The 26850-nt window shown below is 43.5% G+C and overlaps 1 protein-coding gene across 1 annotated transcript; it reads left to right on the top strand.

Moving 5' to 3' along the window:
- The first annotated feature begins 2946 nt into the window (after positions 1 to 2946).
- On the top strand, positions 2947 to 24328 carry SELL (selectin L). The gene is made up of 8 exons (XM_045982955.1): positions 2947 to 3083; positions 4353 to 4434; positions 7305 to 7691; positions 8571 to 8678; positions 12386 to 12571; positions 15561 to 15689; positions 19638 to 19656; positions 23958 to 24328. The coding sequence occupies exons 1-8, from the start codon at positions 3081 to 3083 to the stop codon at positions 23974 to 23976; spliced, it is 933 nt and encodes a 310-aa protein (XP_045838911.1). The 5' UTR covers positions 2947 to 3080; the 3' UTR covers positions 23977 to 24328.
- The last annotated feature ends 2522 nt before the right edge of the window (positions 24329 to 26850 follow it).

Raw genomic sequence — 26850 nt, forward strand, 5'->3', positions numbered from 1 at the left:
GTCTCAGGGAATCAGTGTGACTGAAAGCCTGATTGGACAAGGGTCAAGAGAGACTTGAAGGAGGAGACTCAGAAATACAAGTGTAGACATTCCTTCAGGGTATGGTAGTAGGAACAGGCACTTCACGGGGCTCCTTGGCTCCAGGTTTGTCCGCACTTCAATCTGTCTTCCAGAGCCCCCGGCGGAAGATGTGCCCCTAATCGTCAGGATCACGGGCTTCAGAGCTGACCCGCCTGGGTTCAAAATCCCAGCTGTGCCTCTTTCTAGCTTTGTGACCAAGCACAACTTTCTGAAGCCCATGAGACTGCGTTAAAATGGGGCTGACGATCGTGCCTGCTGGGGAACAGCAGTACTTCGCCCTCCCGAAGGTTCAGTAAGGCGATCCGGGGGCTGTGTTGGTCAAGTTCTCCAGCTACCGCTGTTGCTACTCGTCTTTCCAAAATTTAAATACGGGAGGGGAGCGGCGAGACGGCGGAGGAGCGGGAGACTTACATTCCGTCGGGTCCCGGGAACTCAGCCAGACAGGTCCCAAAGCATCCTGAGCACCGACCAGCCCCGCGGCGGCGACTCCAGCGACAGAAAAGCGACACTTTCCGGCAGGCGGAGGCACGGGGACGGGAGGCGGAGGCGGCATCGGGGCAGACAGACCGCGGGGGAGGGGCCCGGCGGCCACTTACCGGCAGGGGAGAGAGCAGCGGCCCAAACCCCACGGTTACAGTCCGCTCCGGAGGGACGTCGCTCCAGAGGCTGAGCGGGGCGGAGCCCTCGCGGGGACCGTGTGGCCTCGGGTCCCTCAGGGTCCCAGGAAGACCGGGCGTCTGAGGGCGGCGGCGCTCCCGGGGTCGGAGCAGCCGGGGGCAGAGACAGAGCCAAGGAGGGGGCTCTCAGCTCGGGGTTGCCATAAACCGTGGTCTGAGACACAGTCGGGCCACAGCTCTTCGAGCAGGCACCCCAAAAGGGGCACATCCGGGGAGACCCCGTCCGTCCTCTTCCAGGAGCAGCAGCGTGGCTGCGCGGCGGGAATCGCTGGGTTTGGAGACGCCACACGGGCCGCGCCCAGAGACGGAAACGCTCGGTCACAGCCCGGGGGAGCTCGGAGCGCGGCCGGAGACCAGGGAGACGGGAGGGACTGACGGCTTCTCTCCGAGGCGCACTGAGGAGGGCCCCGAACTCTCGCTCCTCCAGCGGAGACTGGGCGGCCGCCATCTTCATTCCCGTCCTCCCAAGCGGTACGGAAAGCGCTCAGGGAACAAAAGCTCCGAGCGCGACCCCCAGCGGATTGCTCAGCCCCGCCCCTGGCAAGGGCTTGCGGTTCCGCCTCCAGCAAAGACAATTGAGAATCAGGGCAACGGCCCCTCCCGCAGAAGATCAGCAAGAACATCCAGCCAGACCTATAGGCAGAGGACATGAACAGACATTTCTGCAAAGAAGACACCCAGATGGCCAACAGACACATGAAAAAGTGCTCAGCATCATTCGGCATCAGAGAAATACAAATCAAAACCACAATGAGATCCCACCTCACACCAGTCAGAATGGCTAAAATTAACCAGTCAGGAAAGGACAGGTGTTGGCGAGGATGCGGAGAAAGGGGAACCCTCTTACACTGTTGGTGGGAATGCAAGCTGGTGCAACCACTCCGGTAAACAGTATGGAGGTTCCTCAAAAAGTTGAAAATAGAGCTGCCCTACGACCCAGCAATTGCACTACTGGGTATTTACCCTAAAGATACAAACGTAGTGATCCGAAGGGGCACGTGCACCCGAATGTTTATAGCAGCAATGTCCACAATAGCCAAACTATGGAAAGAACCTAGATGTCCATCGACAGATGAATGGATAAAGAAGATGTGGTGTATATACACACTGGAATACTATGCAGCCATCCGAAAAACAAAATCTTGCCATTGGCATGGACATGAATGGATGCAGAGGTTATTATGCTTAGTGAAGTAAGTCAGAGAGGTAAAATTATCATATGATCTCACTGATTTGAGGAATTTGACAAGCAAGACAGGATCGTAGGGGAAGGGAAGGAAAAATAAAACGAAATGAAACCACCAAGGAGACAAACCGTAAAAGACTCTTAATCTCAGGAAACAAACTGAGGGCTGCTGGAGGGGAGCGGGGTGGGAGGGATAGGGTGGCTGCGTGGACATTAGGGAGGGTCTGTGCTATGGTGAGTGCTGTGAATTGGGTAAGACTGATGAATCACAGACCTGTACCCCCGAAACCAATAATACATTATATGTTAAATATATATATATATATATAAAATCTAATTTTGTCATCACTCTTCCTTTCCATCATATAGGTCCTAATTTCATGTGCAGTCTATTCCCTTCACATTTTACACTACAGAAATAAAAAATGCTCTAGCGCCCCAAATTTCCCAGGACAAAACACCTCCCCAGGGCTTTGCCTTCTTTAGGGCGGAACTCTAGGAGGTGCCATTGCCAGCGACCTCCAGGAGGGGGCATGCAAGGAAAGAGGGCGCAGGAACCGGCCACTGAAGCTGGGCATGGGGAATTGGTGCCAAATGCTGTTTTGATCGTGTGTTTTTTGCAGTTATCTGGGACCCGTCACCATGGATAGCCAAGAGGTAGCGCAGGGTTTATCCAAGAAGAAAGGAGGGAAAGAGAGAGAGAGAACGGAGTGGAGTGGAGGAAGGGAGGAAGAGAGAGGGAGAAGGAGGAGGAGGAGACAGAAAGGAAGAAAGGCAGGAGGGAGGGAAAGCAGGAAGGACGGAAACAAGGAAGGAAGGAAGGAAGGGAAGGAGGGAAGGAGGAGAGAATCTAACAACATGCCGGGGTCAGCAGCTCTTCCTCTCTCAGGGTGATGACAGAAGCCAGGTTAGGAAAGGGGTGGAGAAAGGGGAGCAAGAAGAGGTGGGGAAAGTGGGGGGAGGGTAGGAGGATGTGAGACTCAGTCTGAGAAATGAAAAAAAAAGCAACCCTTTCTGGTGGCCTCCACGCAGCCTCCCGAAACACAGCACAGCCAGCTGAGGGCGAGGACCCAGACGCCCTGGTGCTGAGTGGAGAGGCTGCGTTCCAGAAGAACTAAAGAAGGACAAATAAAGCCATGGTGAGCTTCTCAGCCTCAAAGATTTCCAGGTGCTCAGATAGAACCCCCTGGGGATTGCAAAGACAGATGGCAAAGGACAAGAAACAAGACACTTCATTTTTGGTTTTAGCAAAGCCAAGAATGAAAAATGCCGCGTCTAAAGGGTGCTTCTAGAGTCTTTCCTCTCAGATGTGCTGATTTCTCCTCATTGACTTGTTTCTGGTGAGATCCTTGAGGACATTCTATCTTGTTGAAATGGGCGGTTTTGCAGCTAAACACTGGGACTACCTGAGAGACAATAAATTCAGAAGATATGGTTTTAAGGTGTGCAGAGAACTTGTGGTCTGGACTCTGCAAAATGTATTTCTTTTTAAATTGAAAAAGAAATGAACTGCTTTTCTTTACTGGTGCCCGGCTAGCTAATACTTGTAAGTATTTGAAGCACCGAACCATTGTAATCTAGTTTAAGATTTTAGCATTTAAATCTCAGACATCAATAGTTCATTAAGCATCAAAGAACACTTTAAGGGGCGCCTGGGTTGCTCAGTGGGTTAAAGCCTCTGCCTTCAGCTCACGTCATGATCTCAGGGTCCTGGAATCAAGCCCCCCATCAGGCTCTCTGCTCAGCAGTAAGCATGCTTCCCCCTCTCTCTCTGCCTGCCTCTCTGCCTGCTTGTGATCTCTGTCTGTCAGATAAATAAATAAATAAAATCTTTAAAAAAAGAGAACACTTTAAAAATATACATGTTAGGGGCGCCTGGGTGGCTCAGTGGGTTAAGCCGCTGCCTTTGGCTCAGGTCATGATCTCAGGGTCCTGGGATCGAGTCCCGTGTCGGGCTCTCTGCTCAGCAGCGAGCCTGCTTTCCTCTCTCTCTGCCTGCCTCTCTGTCTACTTGTGATCTCTCTCTGTCAAATAAATAAATAAAATCTTTAAAAAAAATAAAAATATACATGTTAAATATAAAATAGTTTCATCTAATAGGTCAGCAGAAAGTACAAAAATTATTGAAATACAGAAAAGAATCTGAGTAGTAATAATCAGCAACCTGAAGCTAAAAGGTAAGGGGGGGAAAAGCAGCAAAAGAAAAGCTACAACTCTGTAACAGTTTTGAAGCAAATTTAATGCTACTTTTTTCAAGCACATCTAAGAAACTTCTCACTTCAGACAGGGTTAGTGAGGAGAGGTATTTTATCTTGAATTCTAAGAAGGTTGGAACCCCCTCCTTAAGGTGCTGTAAACTTGTGATTTAAGAATATAAATCTAACTATAATTCTGTATTTTCTTTGCAGATATTTCCACGGAGATGTCCGGGCTTTCAGAGGGGTTCACAGACTTCCGTCAAGGTGTGGGTCTGGGCCGTGCTCTGCTGTGGTATGTGACGGTATTTGGGTTTGCTAAGCCCTTCTTTAACTTGTGCTTCGTTTCCTTAAATATCCCCTGAGTGCATGCAGTCGCAGGGAAGATTATTAGGTAGATAGTGGTTAGTTCTATCCTTTCTATGAACATCTTTTTCTTCTGTTACTTTTAGTACCTTCCCCAGAAACCTCCTAACCCTGACACACCTTTGTTGGATGGTCCAGATCTTGATAATTCCACAAAAGTCTTAATTATGAAGAAATAAAGTTAATTAAGAAATATCTGATGGGACACTTAACAATCCATACCAAATATTTAGCAGGGAACTTTTTTTTTTTTAAGATTTTATTTCCAAGTAATCTCTACACCCAGCATGGGGTTTGAACTCAAAGCCCAAGGTCAAGAGTATCACATGCTCTTCCAACTCAGCCAGCTGGGCCCTCAGCGCTCCTGTTTTCCTTCAGTAGTTTAGTGCACATCAGCATCATTTCTATAATTAAAGTGTGAGCTCCTTAAGGTCAGAATATACATATACACATATCACTTAAATTAACCTTTAAATTTAATTTTAAATATATATTTATAAATTTATATATTAATATATTATACTATTAATATAATTAATATATTATTAATATAATGAATATATTATATATTATATGTACATAATATATATTAATTATATAAATATAATTATATAATTATATAATTATATAATTATATTTATATAATATATATAATATATATATAATATATATAATATATATTTATATATATATAATTATATTTATATATTTATATATATATAATTATATTTATATATTTATATATATATAATTATATTTATATATTTATATATAGAAATATATATTTATATATAATTATACTTATATAATTATATAATTAAAATAATTATATAATTATATTTAATTATATTTATATATTTACATATAAATATATATAATTATATTTATATAATTAATATATATTATATATAATTAAATGACATTTATATATAAATTTTATATATTAATATAATATATAATATCATTAATATATTAATTAGTAAATTAATTAAATATAAAACAATTTTATATGTTAATATATGTATTATATTATTAATATATTAATTAATATATTATATTATATTAATATATAAGTTTATATTACAATATATTTATTATATTTATATATAAATTATTATATTAATAATATGTTAATTAATATAATATATTAATAAATATATGTCATTTTAAATATATATTTATTTTAAATATATATGCATATATGTATATTTCTTCTCCCATTGGTGTGGTAAGTTTTTATGTCTGATTCTTGAAGATTCTCCAGCACTTGTTTTGAACCTTCTTTCCCCTTCCTAAGTAAGCTAGTGCTTCTTACCCCCAGCTTAGATTTTGAGCTCTGGCGGAGCAAATGTGCTTTCCTCTGCCCCTGCCACATTCCTTACGCCATATCTACCTCATGTCACCTGCAAAGATAGTGCTCTTTTCATTCAACAAGTGGTTTTATAAGTCCCTCTAATGTGCCAGACACTGTTCTAGGCACTGGGGATACAGCACTGAACCAAACAGTTTCTTCCTTCTTAGAACTTATATCCTGGTAGAATGTTCCTTCAAAACTCTGTTCCAAATGTGTATTTTGTTACATTCTTTACTCATTAATCATATCTGTTTCTCAGTTCTCTGTTCACTTCTGGTATGTTTAATTGGATCAAGATTAATTATGTTTTCTTTACATCTGTTATTCCTTGTTCAGAACTTTTAGGAGACTGTGAAGATTGGATCTATGTTTTCTCTGGTATTTCTCCATGGCTTTTGCCCTACACAATGAAAACTCAATAGATATTGATGGCCACAAAAACATTTACTTTAATGGTAACACAGTGTTTCACATAGATCATACCATGCTTCGAATGGCATATGATACAAGGAGGTCATTGCGTAACTATGTGTTTGTTTCAGTTTTGTCAAAGCTCTCATATTTGAAGCACCCTATGATTGGGCGCCTGGGTGGCTCAGTGGTTTAAGCTGCTGCCTTCGGCTCAGGTCATGATCTCAGGATCCTCGGATCGAGTCCCACGTCAGGCTCTCTGCTCTGAAAGGAGCCTGCTTCCCTCTCACTCTCTCTGCCTGCCTCTCTGCCTACTTGTGATCTCTCTCTGTCAAATAAATAAATAAAAAATCTAAAAAAAGAAACAACATTTGAAGCACCCTATGATTATTAAACACCATCAGCTGAGTATCCTTGTGTACAGGACATGATCTAAATCAATTTCATAATCCTGTAGCATTTAGTTTTGTAAATTACTCTTGTAAAAAATATATTTTTCTGTAGCTTGAGCTATGTATGGAGGGTTTCCCAGAAGCAGCTCTTCCTGTGGTAAAAGATTACCTTTTTGATATGAAAGAGAATACTTAAAGTATGTTGTTATTCCTGTCCTTATATTACTTCTGCCATAGAAACACAAATGTTGGCTTTTAGGAAATTATCCCATGATAAAAAAAAAAAAGTGGGTAATAAATTTTAAGGATATATAATTATACAGAAATAGAAAAAGAAATATGAATTTCTAAAATATGTGGATTAAATTTCACTTGGAAGAATTTTGGGGGAAAATGAGGTTATGAAATAAAAACTTGGAAGCTACCAAATTTGTCTAAAATAGAGCAATGAGCAGAAAGTATTACATATTACTGTGAAAAGTGATTAGGACCCAAAGGTCTAGGTTCTACCTCAAATCTGCAAATGACTGATTCTGTGGTCTTGGTTTTGTCATCTTTAAGTGGCAAGCTCAGCCTGGATTACTTCTCACTTCTTTTCAGTTGTAACCATGAGCCTGTATAATTCACATTCATGTCTTGCAGGTTTCCTTGCACATGATGGAACGAACGGCTGGACTTACCACTATTCTGAAAAACCCATGAACTGGGGAAAGGCTAGAAGGTACTGCCAAGAAAATTACACAGATTTAGTCGCCATACAAAACAAGGGGGAAATTGAGTACCTGGAGAGGACACTCCCCTTCATCAACACTTACTACTGGATAGGAATCCGGAAGGTAGAGGGCATATGGACTTGGGTGGGAACCAACAAGTCTCTCACCAAGGAAGCGGAGAACTGGGGGAATGGAGAGCCCAACAACAGGAAGTCCAAAGAGGACTGTGTGGAGATCTACATCAAGAGGGTCAAAGACGCAGGGAAGTGGAATGATGACTCCTGCTACAAACAAAAGAGAGCCCTCTGTTACACAGGTAAGGAGGGGCCAAAGTGGGGAGAATGATGGGACTCATCCCAAAGGATGGTAGGGAGGGAATCCAGTCCTCTAAAAAAAGAATAATAAAATAAAAATCAGGTCATCTCTGTGCATGTTTGGTGTGTGAGGCTGCTCCTAACACCCGGAAATCCATTTCTGGCAGTATGTAAGTGTGTGTAAGAAGTAAGGCAGGGAAGCGGAAGCAGAGATGGATCTGGCCGGAAGTTCAGGCTCGAGTGACCTCCGTTTCCTTGCTGTAAGGTCGGGGGCTTTATGCTCATGCCTCCTTCTTGGCTTAATCTTCTATCATTCCATAGCACGAAATACTGCCGTGTTTCGTTATTTGTGGAGGATGGAAATTTCTGTTTTCAGTTCCAAAACAGTCAGGGTTTTCTTACGTCATATGTCAACAGTGAAACACAGTTCATTTGCTCTCTTGTGTATTGGGCTCTCTACTGATTTAGCAAGTGCAGACTTCTTTCTTTCTCTAGTCCTTTCTATAAAGGAAGGGATTGCCAGGCATATTGCAGAAATGGTTGAGGCTGGGTCATCACTAACCTACTTATAACATTTAAAACGAAGTAATTCCAAGGGTTTCAGAGTACAACCCTAAGTTTCCCCAAAATGCTATAGCGTATTGGCGTTGGTAAATTCATTCTATGCCTATGTCTGTGGCTATACGGCTGGTATAGCCCATAAATTAAAAGATTCTAGCATATGGTTTTATTGCAAAACAGCTTTTAATGTGCAAATAAACCTTTCCTGTTCATTCAAATAGTTCCAGCCAAAAACTTACCTATACCTGAAGAAATGACTGTGAGTACTAAGAAATAATTGTGTTAAAATAATTTATTTCTGACCCCACACCCCCTTAAAGCTTCTTGTCAGCCCTGGTCGTGCAGCAACCATGGAGAATGTGTGGAAACCATCAATAATTCCACCTGCAACTGTGATGTGGGCTTCTACGGGTCTCAGTGTCAATTTGGTAAGCCCCTTCCTGACTTGCTTCTTCCTGTATATAGTCACGGGGGTCCCTGTAGCTTGTGGAGGTTGAGGGCACAAAATGATACTAGCCATTCCGAGAAATGAAAACTTTCAATCAGAAGAATATGCTTGCACAATGTGGTTATGTTTCCTGAATGATTTCATAAGTCAGTATGAGATTTCAGTCCTCTTCTAGCAAGTCTTTTTGAGTGCCCAAAGAAGGCAGCTGGTAGATTCCTGTTCTTAGGGAACTCAATCCCACCAACTTGTCAGATTCATTAGAAGTCTAAAGCTTGAAAGAAACATTGCCATTTATAGTTAGGAGGGTAAATCACCTATTAAGGAATCTTAATTTCTATGTAATCCTCAAAATTATGACAGGGCGAGGCTGAAGAGAAAAGTTCACATAATGATACAAAATATAGGTCAGAGAAATACGGTAATAAACCCAACACATTTATTTGGGCTAGGTATTTTGGGGGATAGAAAAACAAATCTACTATAGATTCTGCCCATAAAGGATTTTCAATTAGCTAATGGAAGTTATATATGCTCATAATTTCATTTGAAGGAAAGCAAGGTAAGCTGGAATTAAGTACCTATTGAAAGAATCTGGCATTTACTTGGCAGTGGGAGGCCACTTAGTATCTTAACACCTGCATTTGGGCACTATTCCTAGAAGCAATGTGTAAGATGGATTGGAGAACAGAAAGAGAAGATGGAGAGAATCAGTAAGAGTCTACTGAAATCATTCGCAGTCATGGTGGTAGAAACAGAAAGCAGAGTACGTAGACTCAAAGTCAAGGAGTCTTTGACCCAGTCAACTCACTACCGAAAGAAACATCAAATCCTTTTATTGAAATTGATTGAGTTTCAAAACTATGGTTGAAGCATCTGGTGCCTAGTATAGAAAATTATAAGAAGAGAAAAGCAATGTCTGTAAAGGGTAAAGAATTAGAGCCAAAATATATTTCAATGTCAACCATCCGGAATAGGTCTTACTCATTTCACTCAATTCTTACCCAATACTTTCATTCCACTGCTGAATTTTATTTTTATTATTTATTTATTTATAGTTAATATTTATATATATATACTTTTTTAATTCTTATATCATTGGCATGCCCATTTCACTTTTTTTTCAAACGTTTTACTTTTTTTTTTTTTTTGGTCTCGGCTTTCATTTTATCATTCTTTCCTGGCCTTCTTTCTACCTGTAATCATTTCTCCTTGAGTTTCTTCATGGGCACTTACCCAAGCCCTTCCGCTACCGTTATTTCTCATTTTATGTCATTCTGTCTTTCGTCCAGGGATTCTATATGACCCCACTTTTGTCAAACTTACCAACTTCTGTGGACTCACAGATTCATGTGAGCTTTGGACTGACAAATCTTTGTCCAGCCCTGAATTCCAAATAAGCTAAGCATATCCTTTGCGATGCCCCAAAGATTATAAAATCAGGTGTTCCGGCCAGCTTTCCTTTTTGTGTTTCTATCTCAGTATGGGACACCACCATTTATGTGAGTACTCTGGTATGAAACCCGTTCACCTCCCCTTACGTTTATGCACAGTAACACATTGATCATTTTTATAATTTACTGTTTCTCTAATTTCCTCCTCCTCAAAGCTGCTCCTAGTGCCCCCATTCCTCCTAGATTATTGCTTTAATTTCTTAGTTGAGTTCCACAAGGTTAAATTAGCTCCCCTTAAAAATACTGTTCATTCGATAGGCAGACTGATTAATCAAAAACAATCGAGGGCACCTGGGTGGCTCAGTGGGTTAAAGCCTCTGCCTTCGGCTCAGGTCATGATCCTAGGGTTCTGGGATCGAGCCCCACATCGGGCTCTCTGCTCCGCGGGGATCCTGCTTCCTCCTCTCTCTCTGCCTGCCTCTCTGCCTAGTTGTGATTTCTCTCTGTCAAATAAATAAAATATTAAAAAAAAAACAATCGAATGAACATAACACACATATCCACCTTTTAATTTCTAACTATCATTTTTCCTACAGGATGAAACCTGAACTTCTCAAGCTTAGAGAAATACTTAATACATAATAGGTACTCATTAAATACCTGAAAAAAGATAACAGCATTTTGCCTTAGCTCCTACCTTTCTTTTTTTTTAATGATTTGTTTGTTTATTTATTTATTTGACAGACAGAGATCACAAGTAGGCAGAGAGGCAGGCAGAGAGAGTGGGGGAAGAAGGTCCCCTGCTGAGCAGAGAGCCCGATGCGGGGCTCGATCCCAGGATCCTGGGATCATGATCTGAGCTGAAGGCAGAGGCTTAACCCACTGAACCACCCGGGCACCCCTTCTACCTTTCTTTGTAATCTCATTCACAGCATCCCCTGCATCCTCTTTCCTTCTAGTAACATCACAAAGCTTGTCGTTCTCCACACTTTTCATGTGTGCTTCATATCTCACTGACTTGCTCATGGTTTTCTCTCATTTTGACATGGCTAACACACATGTTCATCTTTAAGACATAATTCAGGAATCTTTTTTTTTTTTCTGGAAAGTTTTCTTAGGACCCTAAGGCAAGCTAAGTCTCCTTATTCCCTGTTCCAATTGCTGCACATGTTTCTTTCTTGTTTGCCCCACATTCGTTGGAGTCATCCATGCACTTGTCTGTAGTCCCTGGTAGACTGACGCTTGAGATCAGTAAGTACTATTTACTGCTTTCTATGGCAGTTGAGACTAGGCCTGGAGTATATTAGGCACGGGCTTACAGGTATGAGTTGAATTGGAGAACGTACGTTAAGTTGGACTTGTACTGTATATGGAAAATATAAAAATTTTCTAATGCCTCTAGTCCATTCTTCATTGAAATCTCAAAACTAAGGTCACAATGATGGCTCAAATGTGATCATCAATAGGACACAAGACTTGAAGTACTTCCTCAAATGGCATGGCAGGCCCTACAAATGTGAAATCACTACTTCTAAGGCTCAGTTTGATCTACTGTGAACCACAAGTCAGTTTGATCTACTGTGAACCACAAGTCAGGGACATGGTTGGGAGGGGCTGAAGGTAGGACCTAGAAAGGGGAAGACAGAATCAAGACTGATGCTTCCTAAAGCTTCCCTGCTCTTTTCCACATCTCCTGCTCCCAGCATTCTAATATACCTAGGAACTCTGATGTGACAGCTATTTCCAAACTGAGCTAATCATTCCCATGTAAACCTATGTAGGTTTAAACATTCTCTCCCCAGAGAAGGCCAACAATAATTAAAAGACTTAGCTTAGTGTTTAATTAGGACTTCCTATGAGTCAGGTTCTTTTCTAAGTCCTTGACTTACATTAGATCTTTTAATTTCCACCCCAGCTCTAGGAAGTTTATACAGTCATCATGATTCCTCTTCCTTCCTTCCTTTTTTTTTTTTTAAGATTTTATTTATTTATTTGAGAGAGGGAGAGAGAGCATGAGCAGGGGGCTGGGGAGAGGCAGAGAGAGAGGGAGAAGCAGACTCCCCACTGAGCAAGGAGTCTGATGTGGGACTCAATCCCAGGACCTGGGGTCACGACCTGAGCCGAAGGCAGAGGCTTAACCCACTGAGCCACCCAGACGCCCATGATTCCTCTTTCACAGATGAAGAGGCAGAAACTGGAAGGGTTAATTCACCTGGTGCCAAGGCAGAGCTGGGAGTTAAGCCCAGACCTCAAGACCTCTTCACACCAGACAGTGCTGGTTCTTTTCTTACTGCAGTGATTCAGTGTGAGCCTTTGGAAGCCCCTGATTTGGGGACCATGGACTGTCGTCACCCGCTGGGGAACTTCAGCTATTCCTCCAGGTGCACCTTCAACTGCTCTGAGGGAACAGAGCTCGCTGGGATTGCGGAGACCACTTGTGGACCTTCTGGAAACTGGTCTTCTCAAGAGCCGAATTGCGAAGGTGAGTAACTCCTCAGACCAGAGGTTTTGTCGTGTGGCCTCCTTGGGTTTACGCACTGAGAAAATGCAGTAGAGGCTTGCCAAGAAGTCTCTGTCCTCTCTGGAACACAGTTTAATCTAACTTAGATCGCACTGTGATGCTTTTTAAAGCGATTATTGTTGCTGAAATTGAAAAGAAAAACCACAAACAAAAAAAACAGCCAAATACCTCTGAAACCATCTCACAGTTTGTACATAATTTTCAATAATACATGGTGCGGCTGTGAAGTGTGTAAGACTCGTGATTCACAGACCTGTACCCCTGGGGCAAATAATACAGTATATGTTAATAAAAATAATTAATAAAAATAATAATACGTGGTGTGATTATACTGTTTTATTTTAGTTTTCTCACTGTCATGGCATAAATAGTCAGTCTTGTTGAACCTCAGTTAAATGTTGGTTGTTCTGTCCTCTCAGTAACCCTTTTTATGTGTCATCTTACTGAACACCAACCAAATTCCTTCCCAGGGGGTTGACAGTTTTGGTGTTCTGGTTTTGGGGGGTTTTGTTGTTGTTGTTTTAAAGGGGGCTCCACACCCTGTGTACCCAACATAGGGCTTGAACTCACAACCCTGACTGAGATCAAGACCTGAGCTGAAACACAGAGTCAGGCACTTAACTACCCAAGCCACCCAGGTGCCCCAGTAGGGTTTTGCTTGTTTTATTTGGTTTATTCTTAAAATCATTTTTACCTTTCCTCCTCTGTGAACTGTCAGGGGAATAACAACTGCTGTGAAAAACAAACACATAGTTTCTTGATCTCTCTCTCTCTCTCTCTCTCTCTCTTTTTTTTTTCATTTGAAATATGGTGGGTTTTTCTTTTTAACTGTCAAGAAAACTATCCCGATACGGGAGAAAACCGGTGGCACCTGAACTTGTGAAGTTTGGTTACACTTTCTACATTTCTGCAGTGGATTCACAATTTTAACTGGCTTAATTCTCATAAAGTTATCAAAATCACATTGAAATCAGAGATCTAAGTTGAGCGACCTGCTGAATTTTATAAAAGTTGAGTGACTCGCTTCAGAGAATTGGGGTGTTTTCCAACACTGCTTGCCTTTGATCAAGTGACAGGGTGGGAATTCTGTGCCCTCACTGAGCACATTCCCTGACTGCGCTTGTCCATCTCCATGTCATGTCCAAGGCCGTGTAGCATGGCACCCTGCCAGCGGTGCTGGAGAATTACCAGGACTGGGGCAGCAACAACTCTACCCTCTGCCCCCCGCCCCCCACCCCAAGGGCTGTCAGTGCTCCTGGCTTCCCCTCTGACTCACCACTCTCCATCACCCTCAGGAAAATAAAGTCTGGGAGCGGCATTATCAGAACTAACTCTTTAGAGATAATAAATGTCTGGACTCAGCCAGATGGTTCCACAGTTGAGTCAAGAGACTTTGGTTAAAAACTTTTGGTCAAGGGAGGGTCTCTGCTCAGAAATACTCAGAAATACTTCCCTTTTTCATCGAAGTGATTCAGTGTGAGCCTTTGGAGGCCCCTAATTTGGGGGCCATGGACTGTCGTCACCCCCTGGGGACCCTCAGCTCTACCTCCACTGCTCCGAGGAACGGACTTCACTGGGGAGAGGAAAACGCTTTGTGGATCATCTGGAATCTGGTCATGCCCTAGCCCAAAATGTCAAAGTGAATAAATTTGCCCCGATATACTGAATATTTAAAAATGGAACTGGTGAATAGGAAGAGAGTGGGGAAAGATAGAGTAAACCTTTAAATGTCATTGTTAAGTGTGTGTGGCCTAAAGATAAATTTGTACACATTAATTTGCTGTAAAATCCTAGGCTGTTCCTATGCCTTTCTTCAGTGGCAGCCTTTTCTCTCTTCAGCTGGCTTTCAACTCCTGTCTTAACAGCTAGGCACTAGATGCTTAGTGTTAGATGTTCCTATCTTAGCAGCTAGGCCCTGTCTCTGACTTATTTCTTACTCATTCTTCCATTCCACTACTACCTCATTTCCGTTAGTCCATTTAAATGTCTCTACAAAGGTCACCAGTGACCCCCAATTCCCAAAATAGCAGCTATTTCTCCGTTATCACTAAGCTGATGCCTTCCTAATCTGTGTATGAGAAGCACCATGTCTTCCTCGTTTCCATGGATTCCCCCACTCAACACATGCCCATTGTAAATAAGGTGAATAAATAAGTTGTCCTCTGTTTGGGTCATCTGGGAACTTGAGCCTATTTTCTATTATACATTTGGGTGTGGAGGTGGATGCACCTTGGAGAGATTCATCAAAGTAACACGAAGAATAAGGGACACAGACCCTCTACTAATGTATAAAAGCACATTTATTTGATTGGTGGTAACAGGATACAGAGTTTTTTCATATGGGTATTTTTTCAATAAAAGTTCCCAAATAAACTTAGCTCACTCTTTCAAGAGGATAGAGGTGTATCCATCTACTTATGCATACAGGAACTGGAAATACGTGGTAAGGCCACATCATTTGAAAGACAGTTCAGTGTAGGTCCTTGCCATGCAAACAAGTGCATTTGTTGGCACAGCTGTTTCAAAATAAAAGCATTAATAGTTTCCTTTGATGATAGGTTACCTGGCTCAGATCACTGGCTTTTATTTTTCTTGAAGTCATATTAGACATGTTAGGTCTTCTCAGCATCGTTGAGTCCCAGCTATTGAACAAGGCCATGGTAATAAATACAACAATGACCACTTTTTGTCAAGATTCTTAGGTAGTTCTGGGAGTTCCATGAACTGCAAATCTGGAGATTAAGAATTTGTAGGCATTGGGGTAGAAAAGCTTGTCTTGTCTCCACCTCTGCTGTAGACTCGTCTTGGTCCTTCCCATGCCAGTGTCCTCATCTGTCGAATGGCATCACATGGGCTCTTACTAGGAGACGTGGGGAGGAGCAAAGCCTAATGTCATGAGATGCTCTGAGTGAGTACTGCCGTGGTCTCATGCTCTGTATCTCTCTTTCAGAAGTGGACAGGAGTTTCTCAATGATCAAGGAAGGCGACTATAACCCTATCTTCATTCCGGTGGCAGTCATGGTTACTGCTTTTGCTGGGCTGGCATTTATCATTTGGCTGGCAAGAAGATTAAAGAAAGGTATGTGAGTTCACCTTCACAGGAAAGTAACACAATTCAAAGTGGAAAAAAAATACAGAAACCCACAGGAAATTAAGTATGATCAGTTCAACTGAAGCAGGATACCAAGCTCTGTGTCCTGTCGCCAGCATCCCTGGGGATGTGTGAAGCAGCCCATGCACGCTTCCATGAAAACAAGTTGGCTGGTTTGTGCTTATCCTCTGACAAACCTTTTAAAAATGCCTACTGTCTTCAAGGTACTGTGCCAGGGTGATAACAGACAAGTGAGATATTTTAATGGTTCTTTGCTCTTCTTTAATTCTGAAAAAAGGATGCATCATCTCTGTCTTCTAAGACCCTAAATGCCTTTGATCTCAGTGCTACAATTCCACTAGAAAAGGAATCTAAAGACCAATAAGGTTTTTAAGGCACCGTTCCCCAAAACCTGAGTCACATGCGTGTCTGGCTTCTGACGTGCGGGAATTGCATTGTCCCTGGAAAGAAACCCTCACGTTTTCTCCCCGGTGTCTATTCACTGAGGATACAGATTTAACCCAATGCACAGCATTTGCTGCCCCCCGCCCCCTGACTCCAGCCTGGAGAGGAAAAGCGAATAAGGAGGGCTGTTTGAGAAGCTGCTGCTTGGAGCAGTACATGGGACAGCACGGAGAAAACAACAGCCACACCCCCTCACCGCCCCCCAGGTGTGTCCAAGCCCTACACTGGGACCGGCTTGCTGGCTATGGGCTCACAGTCTGTGGCAGCCCTGATTGGGCACCGCCACATCTGGCCAAACTTATCTGGCAGAAACATTTAAGACTAGGAAGTTCAGGGACAAGACCAGCGTTTGAGCTCTCTATGCTTTAAGTTCAGAGGCCATCAGTGACCTCGAAATAACTGCTAACCAGCTGTTTGGTGTTGCCTTTCTATGGAGTCAGTTCATCGCCGTTTTAATTATACTTCTATCGATTAATTAGTCTGTGTTCTGTTCGGTGAGTGCGGTCTATAACGGCTGCCCCTCTCCCATCCTCACCGCCAGTGGCAGGAATATTTACCTACCCAACCCTCATGGTCTTCTCCTGTGATCTGATCTTTCGTTCCCAATTTAAGAATGACAGTAGATTAGTTTTATGACCAACCCAGAGAGATGATGGAAGGGGACACTGTTGACATGCAAACACTTCCTCAGGGCCAAGGGAGGGCACCAAACAGTTCGAATGTCTCTGCTCCGGCTCTTGGGAGCTCTGCTAAGACTGGATCCCATCATCGTACAGTACGATATAACATACTCAAGTACTACTCTAAAGCATGGGAAGAACGAGGGTTTTTTTTTTCTCCCACCACTGATGATCTTTTCCATTGAGACTCCAAAGCCTGACCCCATTAGTCCTTACACACTGCCGTCTGGGAGACGGGGCTGTTCTCTAAACAACCTTTAAGGATTTGGGGGCTGTGAGTCACCTTAGTAAGGAGCATATTCCCAAATCCCAAAATCTTATAATAACTGTTAGTAGAATCAAAAGGCCAGAGTGAAGTCACTTGCATTCAGTGGCAGGGTGTGGGGTGCAGGGCGGGGTTTGGCTGGCGAAGGTGGCTCTCCCGCAGGGGTGAGAACAGCAGGTTGTTTTTACATTGTTTTACGTTGGTGTCATTTCTGTACAAGATTTCAAACTGATAACGTGAAAACGACATGCCCCTGCTGTGGGATCTAGTGTGGGGCAAACAGGAAACAGATAACGGGCAGTGAGGCTAGATACACGCATGCCAGCAGAGAGAACAGAAGCCCCCAAATCACTCCCTCTGTAGGGCAGTCAGGTGCCTTTAATGTAGCATTTTAATAGACTTCATCTGCGGAGCGTCTTCTGCTCGCTCCATTTTCAAGGGACTTCGTCTTCCAAAGATTGTAGTTGTCACTTAGTTCTTTGCAACAAGAAGAATGTTTTTACTATAGAAACGGTGTTAGGATGATGGTTAGGTTCCCAGGCTAACCCCCCAGAGCTTTTCTGACAGTCTAGCTGACACGTTTACAAGAAAAAAAGTTAAATGCAGTAAATCTCATGTGTATAGTAGTTATCAGCCCCAAGGATGTCGTAGGTGTTTGGGGTTCAGCAAGCTGGAAAAAGAAGACAGGCGAATATTTAAGACCTAGTACCCAGTGAAACGACTATTTTCTTGACTCCTGTCCTGTCCTCGGAGAGATCTTCTAAAACTACAGTTTGGCACCTGCCCTAATTCTCTGGATATCCAGGTTTTGCTCCTCTCTGGATATCCAGGTTTTGCTCCATTGTTCTGGAAGAGAAATAAATCCAGGCTCCAGAAATGCATGTCCCTCTTAATGGGTTTGCCTAGAAACACGGTTTTCCCCTAGATAATCATTCTCTCATGAGTCATTATCATTGCCCCGTTTGGTAAATAAGGAAACTGAGGCAGGGTTTTAGGCCAGAAGTCTCATATCCCATATCAGCAGGGGCCAGAATCAGAGATCAGATCTCCACCCTCACAGGTCCTCGAACACTGGCAGTCTTCAGATTAATGAGGCTCTATGTTTTCTCTTGGCTGGAAGAATTCCCCACCTAAACCAACCCACAGGGTTAGAATAGGACACGAAACTGAACACGCGGCCCTTAGTTCCTTTTTCTTCAAGCAGACCTCTCTCAGTAGTAACAGATTCTTGCCCACGGATTGTTATGTGTGTCGTTGGTCCTAAAAGGAAAATGTATTTATAGGAAGATAAACAAACGGAGCCTGAAGTTAGCTCAGATTTCATTCTCCTTGGCCAAATGTATTCAGCCCATGTCATCAGAAGGCTGAATTTTGGAGGAAATGCATAAAAGAGTAAAGTCTAACTTTTAAATGCTTAAAACAACATCTGAGCACTGTGTGTGGTAGGCCCTGGCCTAAATACTTGGAATACATTTTATTTTACCACTGGGTGTGGAAGATGTGATTATCACGCTCCTTTCACAGATGGAGGAACTGTGGCCGGAGAGACTAAGCTGTTATCCCGACACGCAGCACAGCTGATAAAGCAGGGTTCGCATCCAGACTGGATGATTCTGGAGCTTCACTTAATCGCCACAGAAGCACAGTGCTTCCCAGGGATTTGCTTGTTGCTCAAAAAGATTTTTTTTTTCTTTTTTGCTTTTATTTCCTCTGGAGTCTAACTCTGCAGTTTGTTCGTTAATCTACTTAGTTACACTCTTTTGTCTTCGGAAACAATGTAAGATGGTTTAGGAAATGCATTCCACATAGTAAGTTAAAATCAGTTTAAAAATAGGTAAGAAAAGGAAGGCTAAAATTTAGGGCGTAAAAAGAAGTTGGAGCAAGAGGTGGAGTTAGGGCACAAGAAGGTAGGTCACAAAATCCTGTACGCTTGCTAGGAAGGGGTCTTAGCTCGGGGTCTGCTTCCCGGCAGCCAATCAAAGAAGGGAGCGTAACTGGTCATGATGTCCCTGTGTTCGTAAGGTTAAAACACATCAGTTACTCAGATGAGTGAGTAATTCCTACCACTGAGACCCGAGTGAAATTTCTTTGTGGATTCTCACAGACGAGGTGGTGTGAGACGTAATAACACACACTTCCAGCCCCCAGGTCTCTTAGGGGAGAATCTGAAGGTGGGCTGAGATGGCAGGCTGGAGGGGGTAAGCCTGTGCCCGGGTAGAGCGGGTGTGCCCGTCCGGCAGCTGGAGCTAGATAGACTTCTGTCTTTCCGATCAGCAGAGAGGACGAAGCGGAATGCAGGAGCGCCTGTGTCAATGGGCCTGTCGCGCTCGAGTACACAGCACTGTTTGAGTTAGCACGCAGAGCCGGCATCTCAAATCCCCTTACACACAGATGGGGTTCACAACAAATACGCAATACACCCCAAAAGCCGATTTTGGGAATGGGACTCTGCTTTTGCTTTACTTTAAAAAAAAATGGAAATATCTGCTCTCGCTGATGCCATTTTTCTGTTTCTTCTATTTTTAGGTAAAGAGTCCCGGGAAAGGTAAGTTTCATCAGCGAGAAGTTTCTACTCTGTTGATCATTTCTCCACCTTCCTTGAGATACTTCCTGTTATAGTTAGACATGTTAACTCCTTGGTAACTACATGAGGTCTCATTCAAATGTGGTTTCCGTATCAAGTGATAATCCACTCGCCTCTTTTAAAAACTGTGTTTTTGGCTTCTATGTGTGTGAGTGGTTTTGCTTTAGAGTCAAGGGATTAGAATGAATGAATGAATGAATGAATGAACAAATAATGCCCTGTTAAGAAAGGACAGCTACGTGAAGGGAGCTCTTTCTGATAATCCCTGAATTTTCTGTAAGGATTGGAAGCATGATGATGTGTCTCTTCTTGTCCTAGAAAAATATAAGGGCAATATCAAATACAGTGTTTGTGAAACATTCATCAAGCATTTATTGAGAAACCAATAAATCTCAGGCCCTAAGAAGGTCTAATTCTGGACGCCAGGCCTCCGTGCCTGGTACAAGAAAGTAAATGACTGCTTCTCTGATAAGCGCTGACCTTCAGAAACGTGGAAGGGGGGAGCATGAATTCTGCCTGTGGCTTCCCCAGTGAGGCAAGTTCTTTTAGCTCGGTCTTGGCCCTCAGACTCTTAACTACGGGGAACAAACTGAGGGCTGCTGGGGGGACGGGGGTGGGAGGAGATGGGGTAACCAGGTGACGGGCGTTAAGGAAGCCCACGTGACATAATGAGCACGGGGTGTTGTAGGCAACTGATGCGTCACTAAATTCTACCCCTGAAACAGATATACCCTGTATGTCAACTAAATCGAATTTACATAAAATATTAAAAAATGAGAAACTGGGGAGATATAAGGCAACATACGCCAGATCCTAACTTATAAGCCCTGTTAAGGAGCATGGACTTAATTCTGAGGTCTTGGGGGTAAAGCAGGTGATGCCGCGGAAATGTTCACCTTCCGAGGATCGTTCTGCAAGTAGGGGAGCTGGGTGCGCCTGGAGGCCAAGAGCCGTTCTGGAGGCACTTGAAGTTATTAGGGTAGAGCTGATGGTTCCCGTCTAGAGAAAGAACAGTGAGTTTGAGTTCTGAAGTAAGAGGTAAAATCAGGTGAATGTGGTAATTAATTGGCGAAGTGATGAGACAAGAATCAAAGAGGTCATCGTGGATTTGGTCGGGAACGGGTGGGTGGTTGCTGTCTATACCGTACTATTTGCTGAGAAGGGAACATGGAAGAATGAGAAGTTTTGGAGGTGAAGGTCACGGGTTCAGTTCTGTCTGTGTTGAGCTTTAGGCGCTGGAGCTCACCCACAGTTCATTGGTTCAGTCTGTTGCACAGCGGCCACCTTGGGGCAGGAGAGTGGATTTGGGGGTTCTCACATTCCGGGAGGTTAACTGCTCCTTTGGGAGCAGGAACAGTCATCTGGGTAGCACGTGGAGTGGGAGAACAGAAGAGGTTGGGGGAGAGGGGGCGGGAACCTGGGGAACATCTGTATCGAAAGGATTGACGAAGGAAAGGGAATGGGGAGAAGTTGCCAGAGAGGCAGAAGGAAAATGAGGAGAGTTTGGGTCATGGATGCCAAGGAAAGAAGGAAGTAGACATGGTTTCCAGGGCTGCTGGGAGAACCAGTGATTTCCCACTGATGTAACAAGGGTATCAGTGCAGAGACTGTTCTGTGTTTGAGGTCATGACTGAAATCTGAGAGCCAGGCGTGGAGGGTTCAGTGGGGATGAGGAAGTGGAGACAGAACAGGTAAGCCGTCTCTTTTTAAAAGCTTGGCTAGGAGATGAGACAGGAACTGGATGACTGGATAAGGACATGGGGTCAGTGGAGGTTCTTATGTTCTAGTTTATTTTATTGTCCTATCTTCTGTTCAGTGCTGTAAATGGGGACCTAGACCCTTCTCTGGGCTGGGCTCCCTATCTCTGTGGGCAGGAAATCCACAAGATGTAGAGATCTCTTTCATGCTCACACCCACTGAGTGAAAGTCTTTCCTGGCACAATCCACCCAGAGCTGTTTTCTCATCACAGGAACCACCGGTTTTTTAATTGCCACTAGATGGAAGCAGACCAGTTCAATTTTTTAGAAGATTTTGGGGGACAGGAAGAGAGGCTGGCAGGAAGAATATTAGCATTAAGTTAATTACCACGCTCAGCTAATTGCCATATAAAGTGTAACGGCTCACTGATTCTGACAATGAATCCGTCAACAGTTGTTTCTGGCATACTTCTGTGTTGGAACAATGCTAAGCTTGACTGAGACACCAGCAGGAGTAAGTCCTTGGCCCTGACCTCAAAGAGATTTTTATCTAGTTGAGTAGTGAAGACAGAAAAATTAAAAAAAATATTTTCAGAAAAATATAAGGCAGAGGATGGTGATGGACAATGAACTCTGTGTTAAAGGACTTTTTCAATACAGAAGATCTTACAAAGAGGGTGGACCCTGGGTTGGTTTTGAAGAATGGATGGCATTTGGGTGTATGGCGAGAAGCAGGGCAGAAACACCACAGGGAAAGGATTGAAACATGCTATGGCTTGGGGCTGGCACGGCGTGTTCAGGGGGCAGTGACTGGAGCTGCCGAGAGTTCAGGGTGCAGAGGAGCTGTGAATGGAAGTTGGAAAGGAAGGTTGGCCCCATCAAGGTAGGTCCTGAATGCATCACCAGATGTTCTAGAAGGATCTAGCAAAGAAGCATTATTTGCCCACGTGCCTTGAGACAACTCTCATTTATTGACCTAGGTAACTTCAATTCATAGAATTATAAAATTTTAGTTATTGAAGTGATCTTGATGGACATCATGATCCAACTCTCTTTATAACTGAGCTAGTTAAGTAACGTTCCTATAGGCCCTGAGCTAGTGACATGGTTAAGATGATTGTAAACACTTATGAAGCATTAATTCCACACTGCACACTGCTCTGGGTGTTGTAGGTGTCTGAAATCCTTCCATGTTGCCTACAAGCCTCGGGCGGGGGCGGGGCAAAGTACTACTAATACTCTCATTTTACGGGTAAAGGAACAGGGGCAAAGAGAAACAAAATGTCTAGTCTGAGGTCACTGAATGAATGACAAAGCTGAGATTTGTACCCATCTGGATCCAAAGGTCATGCTCTTCATCCTTATGCTTCTAGAACTCTGGACTCACTGATAAGAGTCCTGAGTCCCAGACACCCTCCTCCCCCAGCAATGTGATGATTTTTCTCCCTGAAACCATTTGTGATGGCACCGAGGATGAGTGGGATGGAAGAAACAGAGTGTGTTTCTAGAACAAGCCCAACATAAAATGAGAACCATCATACTAAACATTGGAGCATTTTTTTCTAGAGCCCTGGTGCCAACCCACACAGCCCTGGGTGCTCATCCTTCAAAGCTCTTCACCGGTGAATGACCGACTCCTAGGGCACCTGTGGTTTCAGTTCTTGCCGGGTTATTTTCACTGTTCTGCAAATTGGTTCTGTTTATGACCTCATTTGGTTTCCAGTGTCTAAATTCTGCCTGGGTAAAAGCTACACCCAAGATACGCAGGAAGATATGATGCCAACCTCAGTGGTGGGCATATGTGAAATTTTGTTTTCAGAAACATTTTTATCTCTGCGTCGGCAGGCACGTTTGCAGCTGCTGAACTGTGGTCTGCCCTGGCAGGTCATCATGAGAGCAGAGTCTCAGAATCCGGTTCTCCCTTGGAAAGGTGCTATGAAGACCCGCTCTAGTTGGCTTTCTGCCCCCACCCCTTCCCCCTCCCCTGCAAGAATGAGACAAAACACACACACAAAGGTGTCGTTTATTTCATGAAAGTAGATTTGTCACCATTTCCTTAACTCATGGCCTGCCGGAATCAGGCATTTAGAATCACCACCATACCTTGCGTGAGTTTTGGTTTTTCTCTAATTTCCCTTTTTATTTGAGCATTGTCCTCTTCTACCACTTTTCCTTGACTGCCCGCTGCTCAGAATCTATCTAAAACACCCATCTTACTCATCCGATCTGAAAACAAAGGCTGTGCCCCAGAAATATCTTTAGGTGTGGTCCATGGACCACAGCATGAACGTCACCAGGGAGCTTGTGAGAATGGCAGCATCTCGGGCCCCACCCAGACCTACTGAATCAGTCCGCATTTTCACACTGCCTCTGGGTGGCAAGCACCTGCAAGTGTGAGAAGCATTGCTTTATGGTTTTCTTCTCACTCCTTTGCCTGAGTGAATGTCTTGTCCAACCCATCTGAAAGGCATTTCCTTCACTCCTCTTCTGACATTTGAACACGGTTCAGTTTTGCAATTTTTAAGCTCCTTATTTTAATTTCTGTTCCCCTGTTTTTCTTTCAGCATCAATGATCCATATTAAAGCACCCTTCGTGGAAGAAAATTCTTCGGGTGCTCAGGTGTTACTGGACCCTTCAGATCCGTCCCCGGAATGTATCGCGTGCTGTTGTCTCCCACTTTGAAGATGAAGTGCGTCTGTTTCCGGGCATCTGGAAAGGTTTCGGCGAGCCCAGCAAGCTCTTTCTGCCCCACCCACCCCGCAGCCCTGCCTACGCCTGTGCATTATGTAGCTCAGTGTTTTATTCTCTTTTTCATGGACCACCAGGGAGAGGATTGCTATGGAATATAAAGATGTCCAGTTTTGCTATCCTGACTCCATTTCCAGTTCTAACTCAGCGCTGTACCTGCTGACCTTAAATACAGTGGAAACCTGACCCATGTGTTCCTACAGCCTCCATTTCACTGCAAGTTTTATCTCCCTTGCCGTCCGGTTGCCTCTAGGGGTGCATTCTTAGACATCAGTTCATGAAAGTGATGTTGTTCTTGCTTTCCAGCTCCAACAGAGTAATGGGGTTCAGCTCCAAACAGATAATGTCCTGCTTGTACGGTAGCCTCACCTTCTGGAAATGAAGGTCGTCTTATTTAACTGTCTCCACACCCCCCAATCTTCTGCCCCCCATTCTGTCTCCTGTTCCCAGCTGGCTGGCTTCCACATGGAGCATCTCATGAGGACCAAATCAAAAGAGAGAAGAGAGGGATAGCCTGCACTGATTTTTTTAATTTATTTTTTTATTCTTTGGTTTTCAGTATTGTTCTTTGTACTGGACCCCCCAAGATATCTTGTATTTGATGCCTTTTTTTTTTTTAGTGACCACTCTATTGTTACTTTAAAAAAATCAACAGAATGCTAGCTGCAGACAACACATCTTTGATGTCAGTTTAAACGAGTAGGAAGAGGTTCCTCCCACCCCAACCTTCTTAGCGATCTACTGAGATCCTCTGGGTCTTTAAGATCCGTCTCAGTCACCCCTGCCCCCAACTTCTTTCATAACTAGTCCTTTCACAGCTGGTCCCGACCTGCGGCCTCCTGCTGCAAGACTGGTCTACAGTGTGCAGTTTTGTGCTCAGTTGTTTTTTTTCTAACATTGCCTAAAAGTCATCATGTGTATGTTTTCTCCCAGTGAGGTTCTACCTTCCTTAAAGGCACAGGCTGTGAAGGAGCAAAGAGTGTGCTGCTGGTATGAGTGGCCGCAGGACCTCTCTCCATGCATGCGATGACCCGAGCAGACACTCATCCAACGTGGCTAACTTCTTACAACAGGATAGGGACCTGGTAAAAGCCAGTTGAAATCCCGTCTTGCCCCATGGCCAATACCGCTTTCATACAAAATTATACATGTTATGGTCATGATTTTTTGGTAATGATTGTGTTTTCTTTTCTCGATCCCATCTCAGATCCTGCTTTACAATATGAGCTGTTGCCAAAAAATTCTCTGTGTTCTACACTATGAATCTAGGCTGTACTACTTACATTCACGTAGCTTAAGATATATCCTTTAGAGTTGTACAGTGCACGACCTGCACAAACTCACACAGCAGCCCTAGTGTCTATTTCTTGGGAATAAGGTATGTTTAGACTTAAAAACACAGTCCTTAGTTGAGCCCTAAGCCTGCTATGAGATCCTAGGAAATACATCATGCTATATCTGTTAGATAAAGATTCATAACATTCATAAAAAATAAATAAGGGTTTGTAAGATAAATTCTTCCAAAGACCGCGGGTTTAGCCTCCCTGAGACTTAGTTTCCTGTTTCCTTACCTATAAAATAATGAAACATGCCTTCTTTACCTCCCAGGGTTATTACGATGATTGAGTCAGGTATGAACTTGTTTTGTGAGTGGAACCTTAAATTTAGATTGCTTTCCACCAAAATCTTGCCTTCTGTGCTTTCTTGGTGTAGGATTTTGGATCTTGTGCATGGGCTTGAGCGGAAGCAGGTCTGAGAACTTGTCCTAAGCTTGAAAATCAGAGGGTCCTTCCTTTCTGTTCAAATAGGAACCCAGCGCTCCATTCCCACCACAGCTCAGCTCTGCCACCTGTACCCTTGCTGGAGTGACATGACGGTCACGGGCTGGGGAGCCCCGCTCGGTGGAATCCTGCCTCTACCTCTATGGGGTGACCCTACAAGTCATTAGCCTCTCTGGATTTCAGATTTATTTGTGAAATGGGGCTACCATTAGATTCTTCACACAGTTGTGCTTCAGATTAAACGAAATAACCCCTTTCTTTCATAACCCAGAATACCAACCTTCCTGAAATTGACAAGAGTCCAAGACACACAGAATTACCCATTCCTCTGGATTTGTTCACCAGAGCTCAGTGAGCCTGGGCCATATTAATTTAGTTTCCTAGGGAAATATTTCATTAAATTGATATTTAATTTTATGACCTTAGCGCTGATATGAAAAAACCTGTCACCCGAATGTCCACACTTCCCACATATGCCCTAGTTTTCACCCTTGACCTTCGCAAGACGATGCTGTGTTCTTTGACACAGTCTGAAACAGACCTAGCTCCATCACGATTTAATGAGAAACAGATGAGTCACTGTAAGAGACTTCCTACCCGAATCAGACTGTGGAAAATCAGTGAAGTTATCCTTTAGACATCCATGCCCTTCCCCTCACAGACCCCATTCTCTGCCGTCTGCCTCTTAATGTTGTCTTTTCTCCCAAAGTTCCTTGAACATTTCCCCGTCTCAACTCTAGCAATTTGATTCTTCCCCCTGTTTACATGCCCCTTCAGGAAATAAAAGTCACTAGAACCAAAACAACCCGTAACCCATGGCAAAGGACAGGGAAATTATTAGCAGAAATAATGAGATTTTCACTTCCCTTTAGCCTTACCAGTCTTGTCTTATCTAACAGGCTGTCAACATTCCATAAGTAGAGCCTT

Source organism: Meles meles, chromosome 17 (assembly GCF_922984935.1).
Source record: "Meles meles chromosome 17, mMelMel3.1 paternal haplotype, whole genome shotgun sequence".
NCBI lineage: Eukaryota > Metazoa > Chordata > Mammalia > Carnivora > Mustelidae > Meles > Meles meles.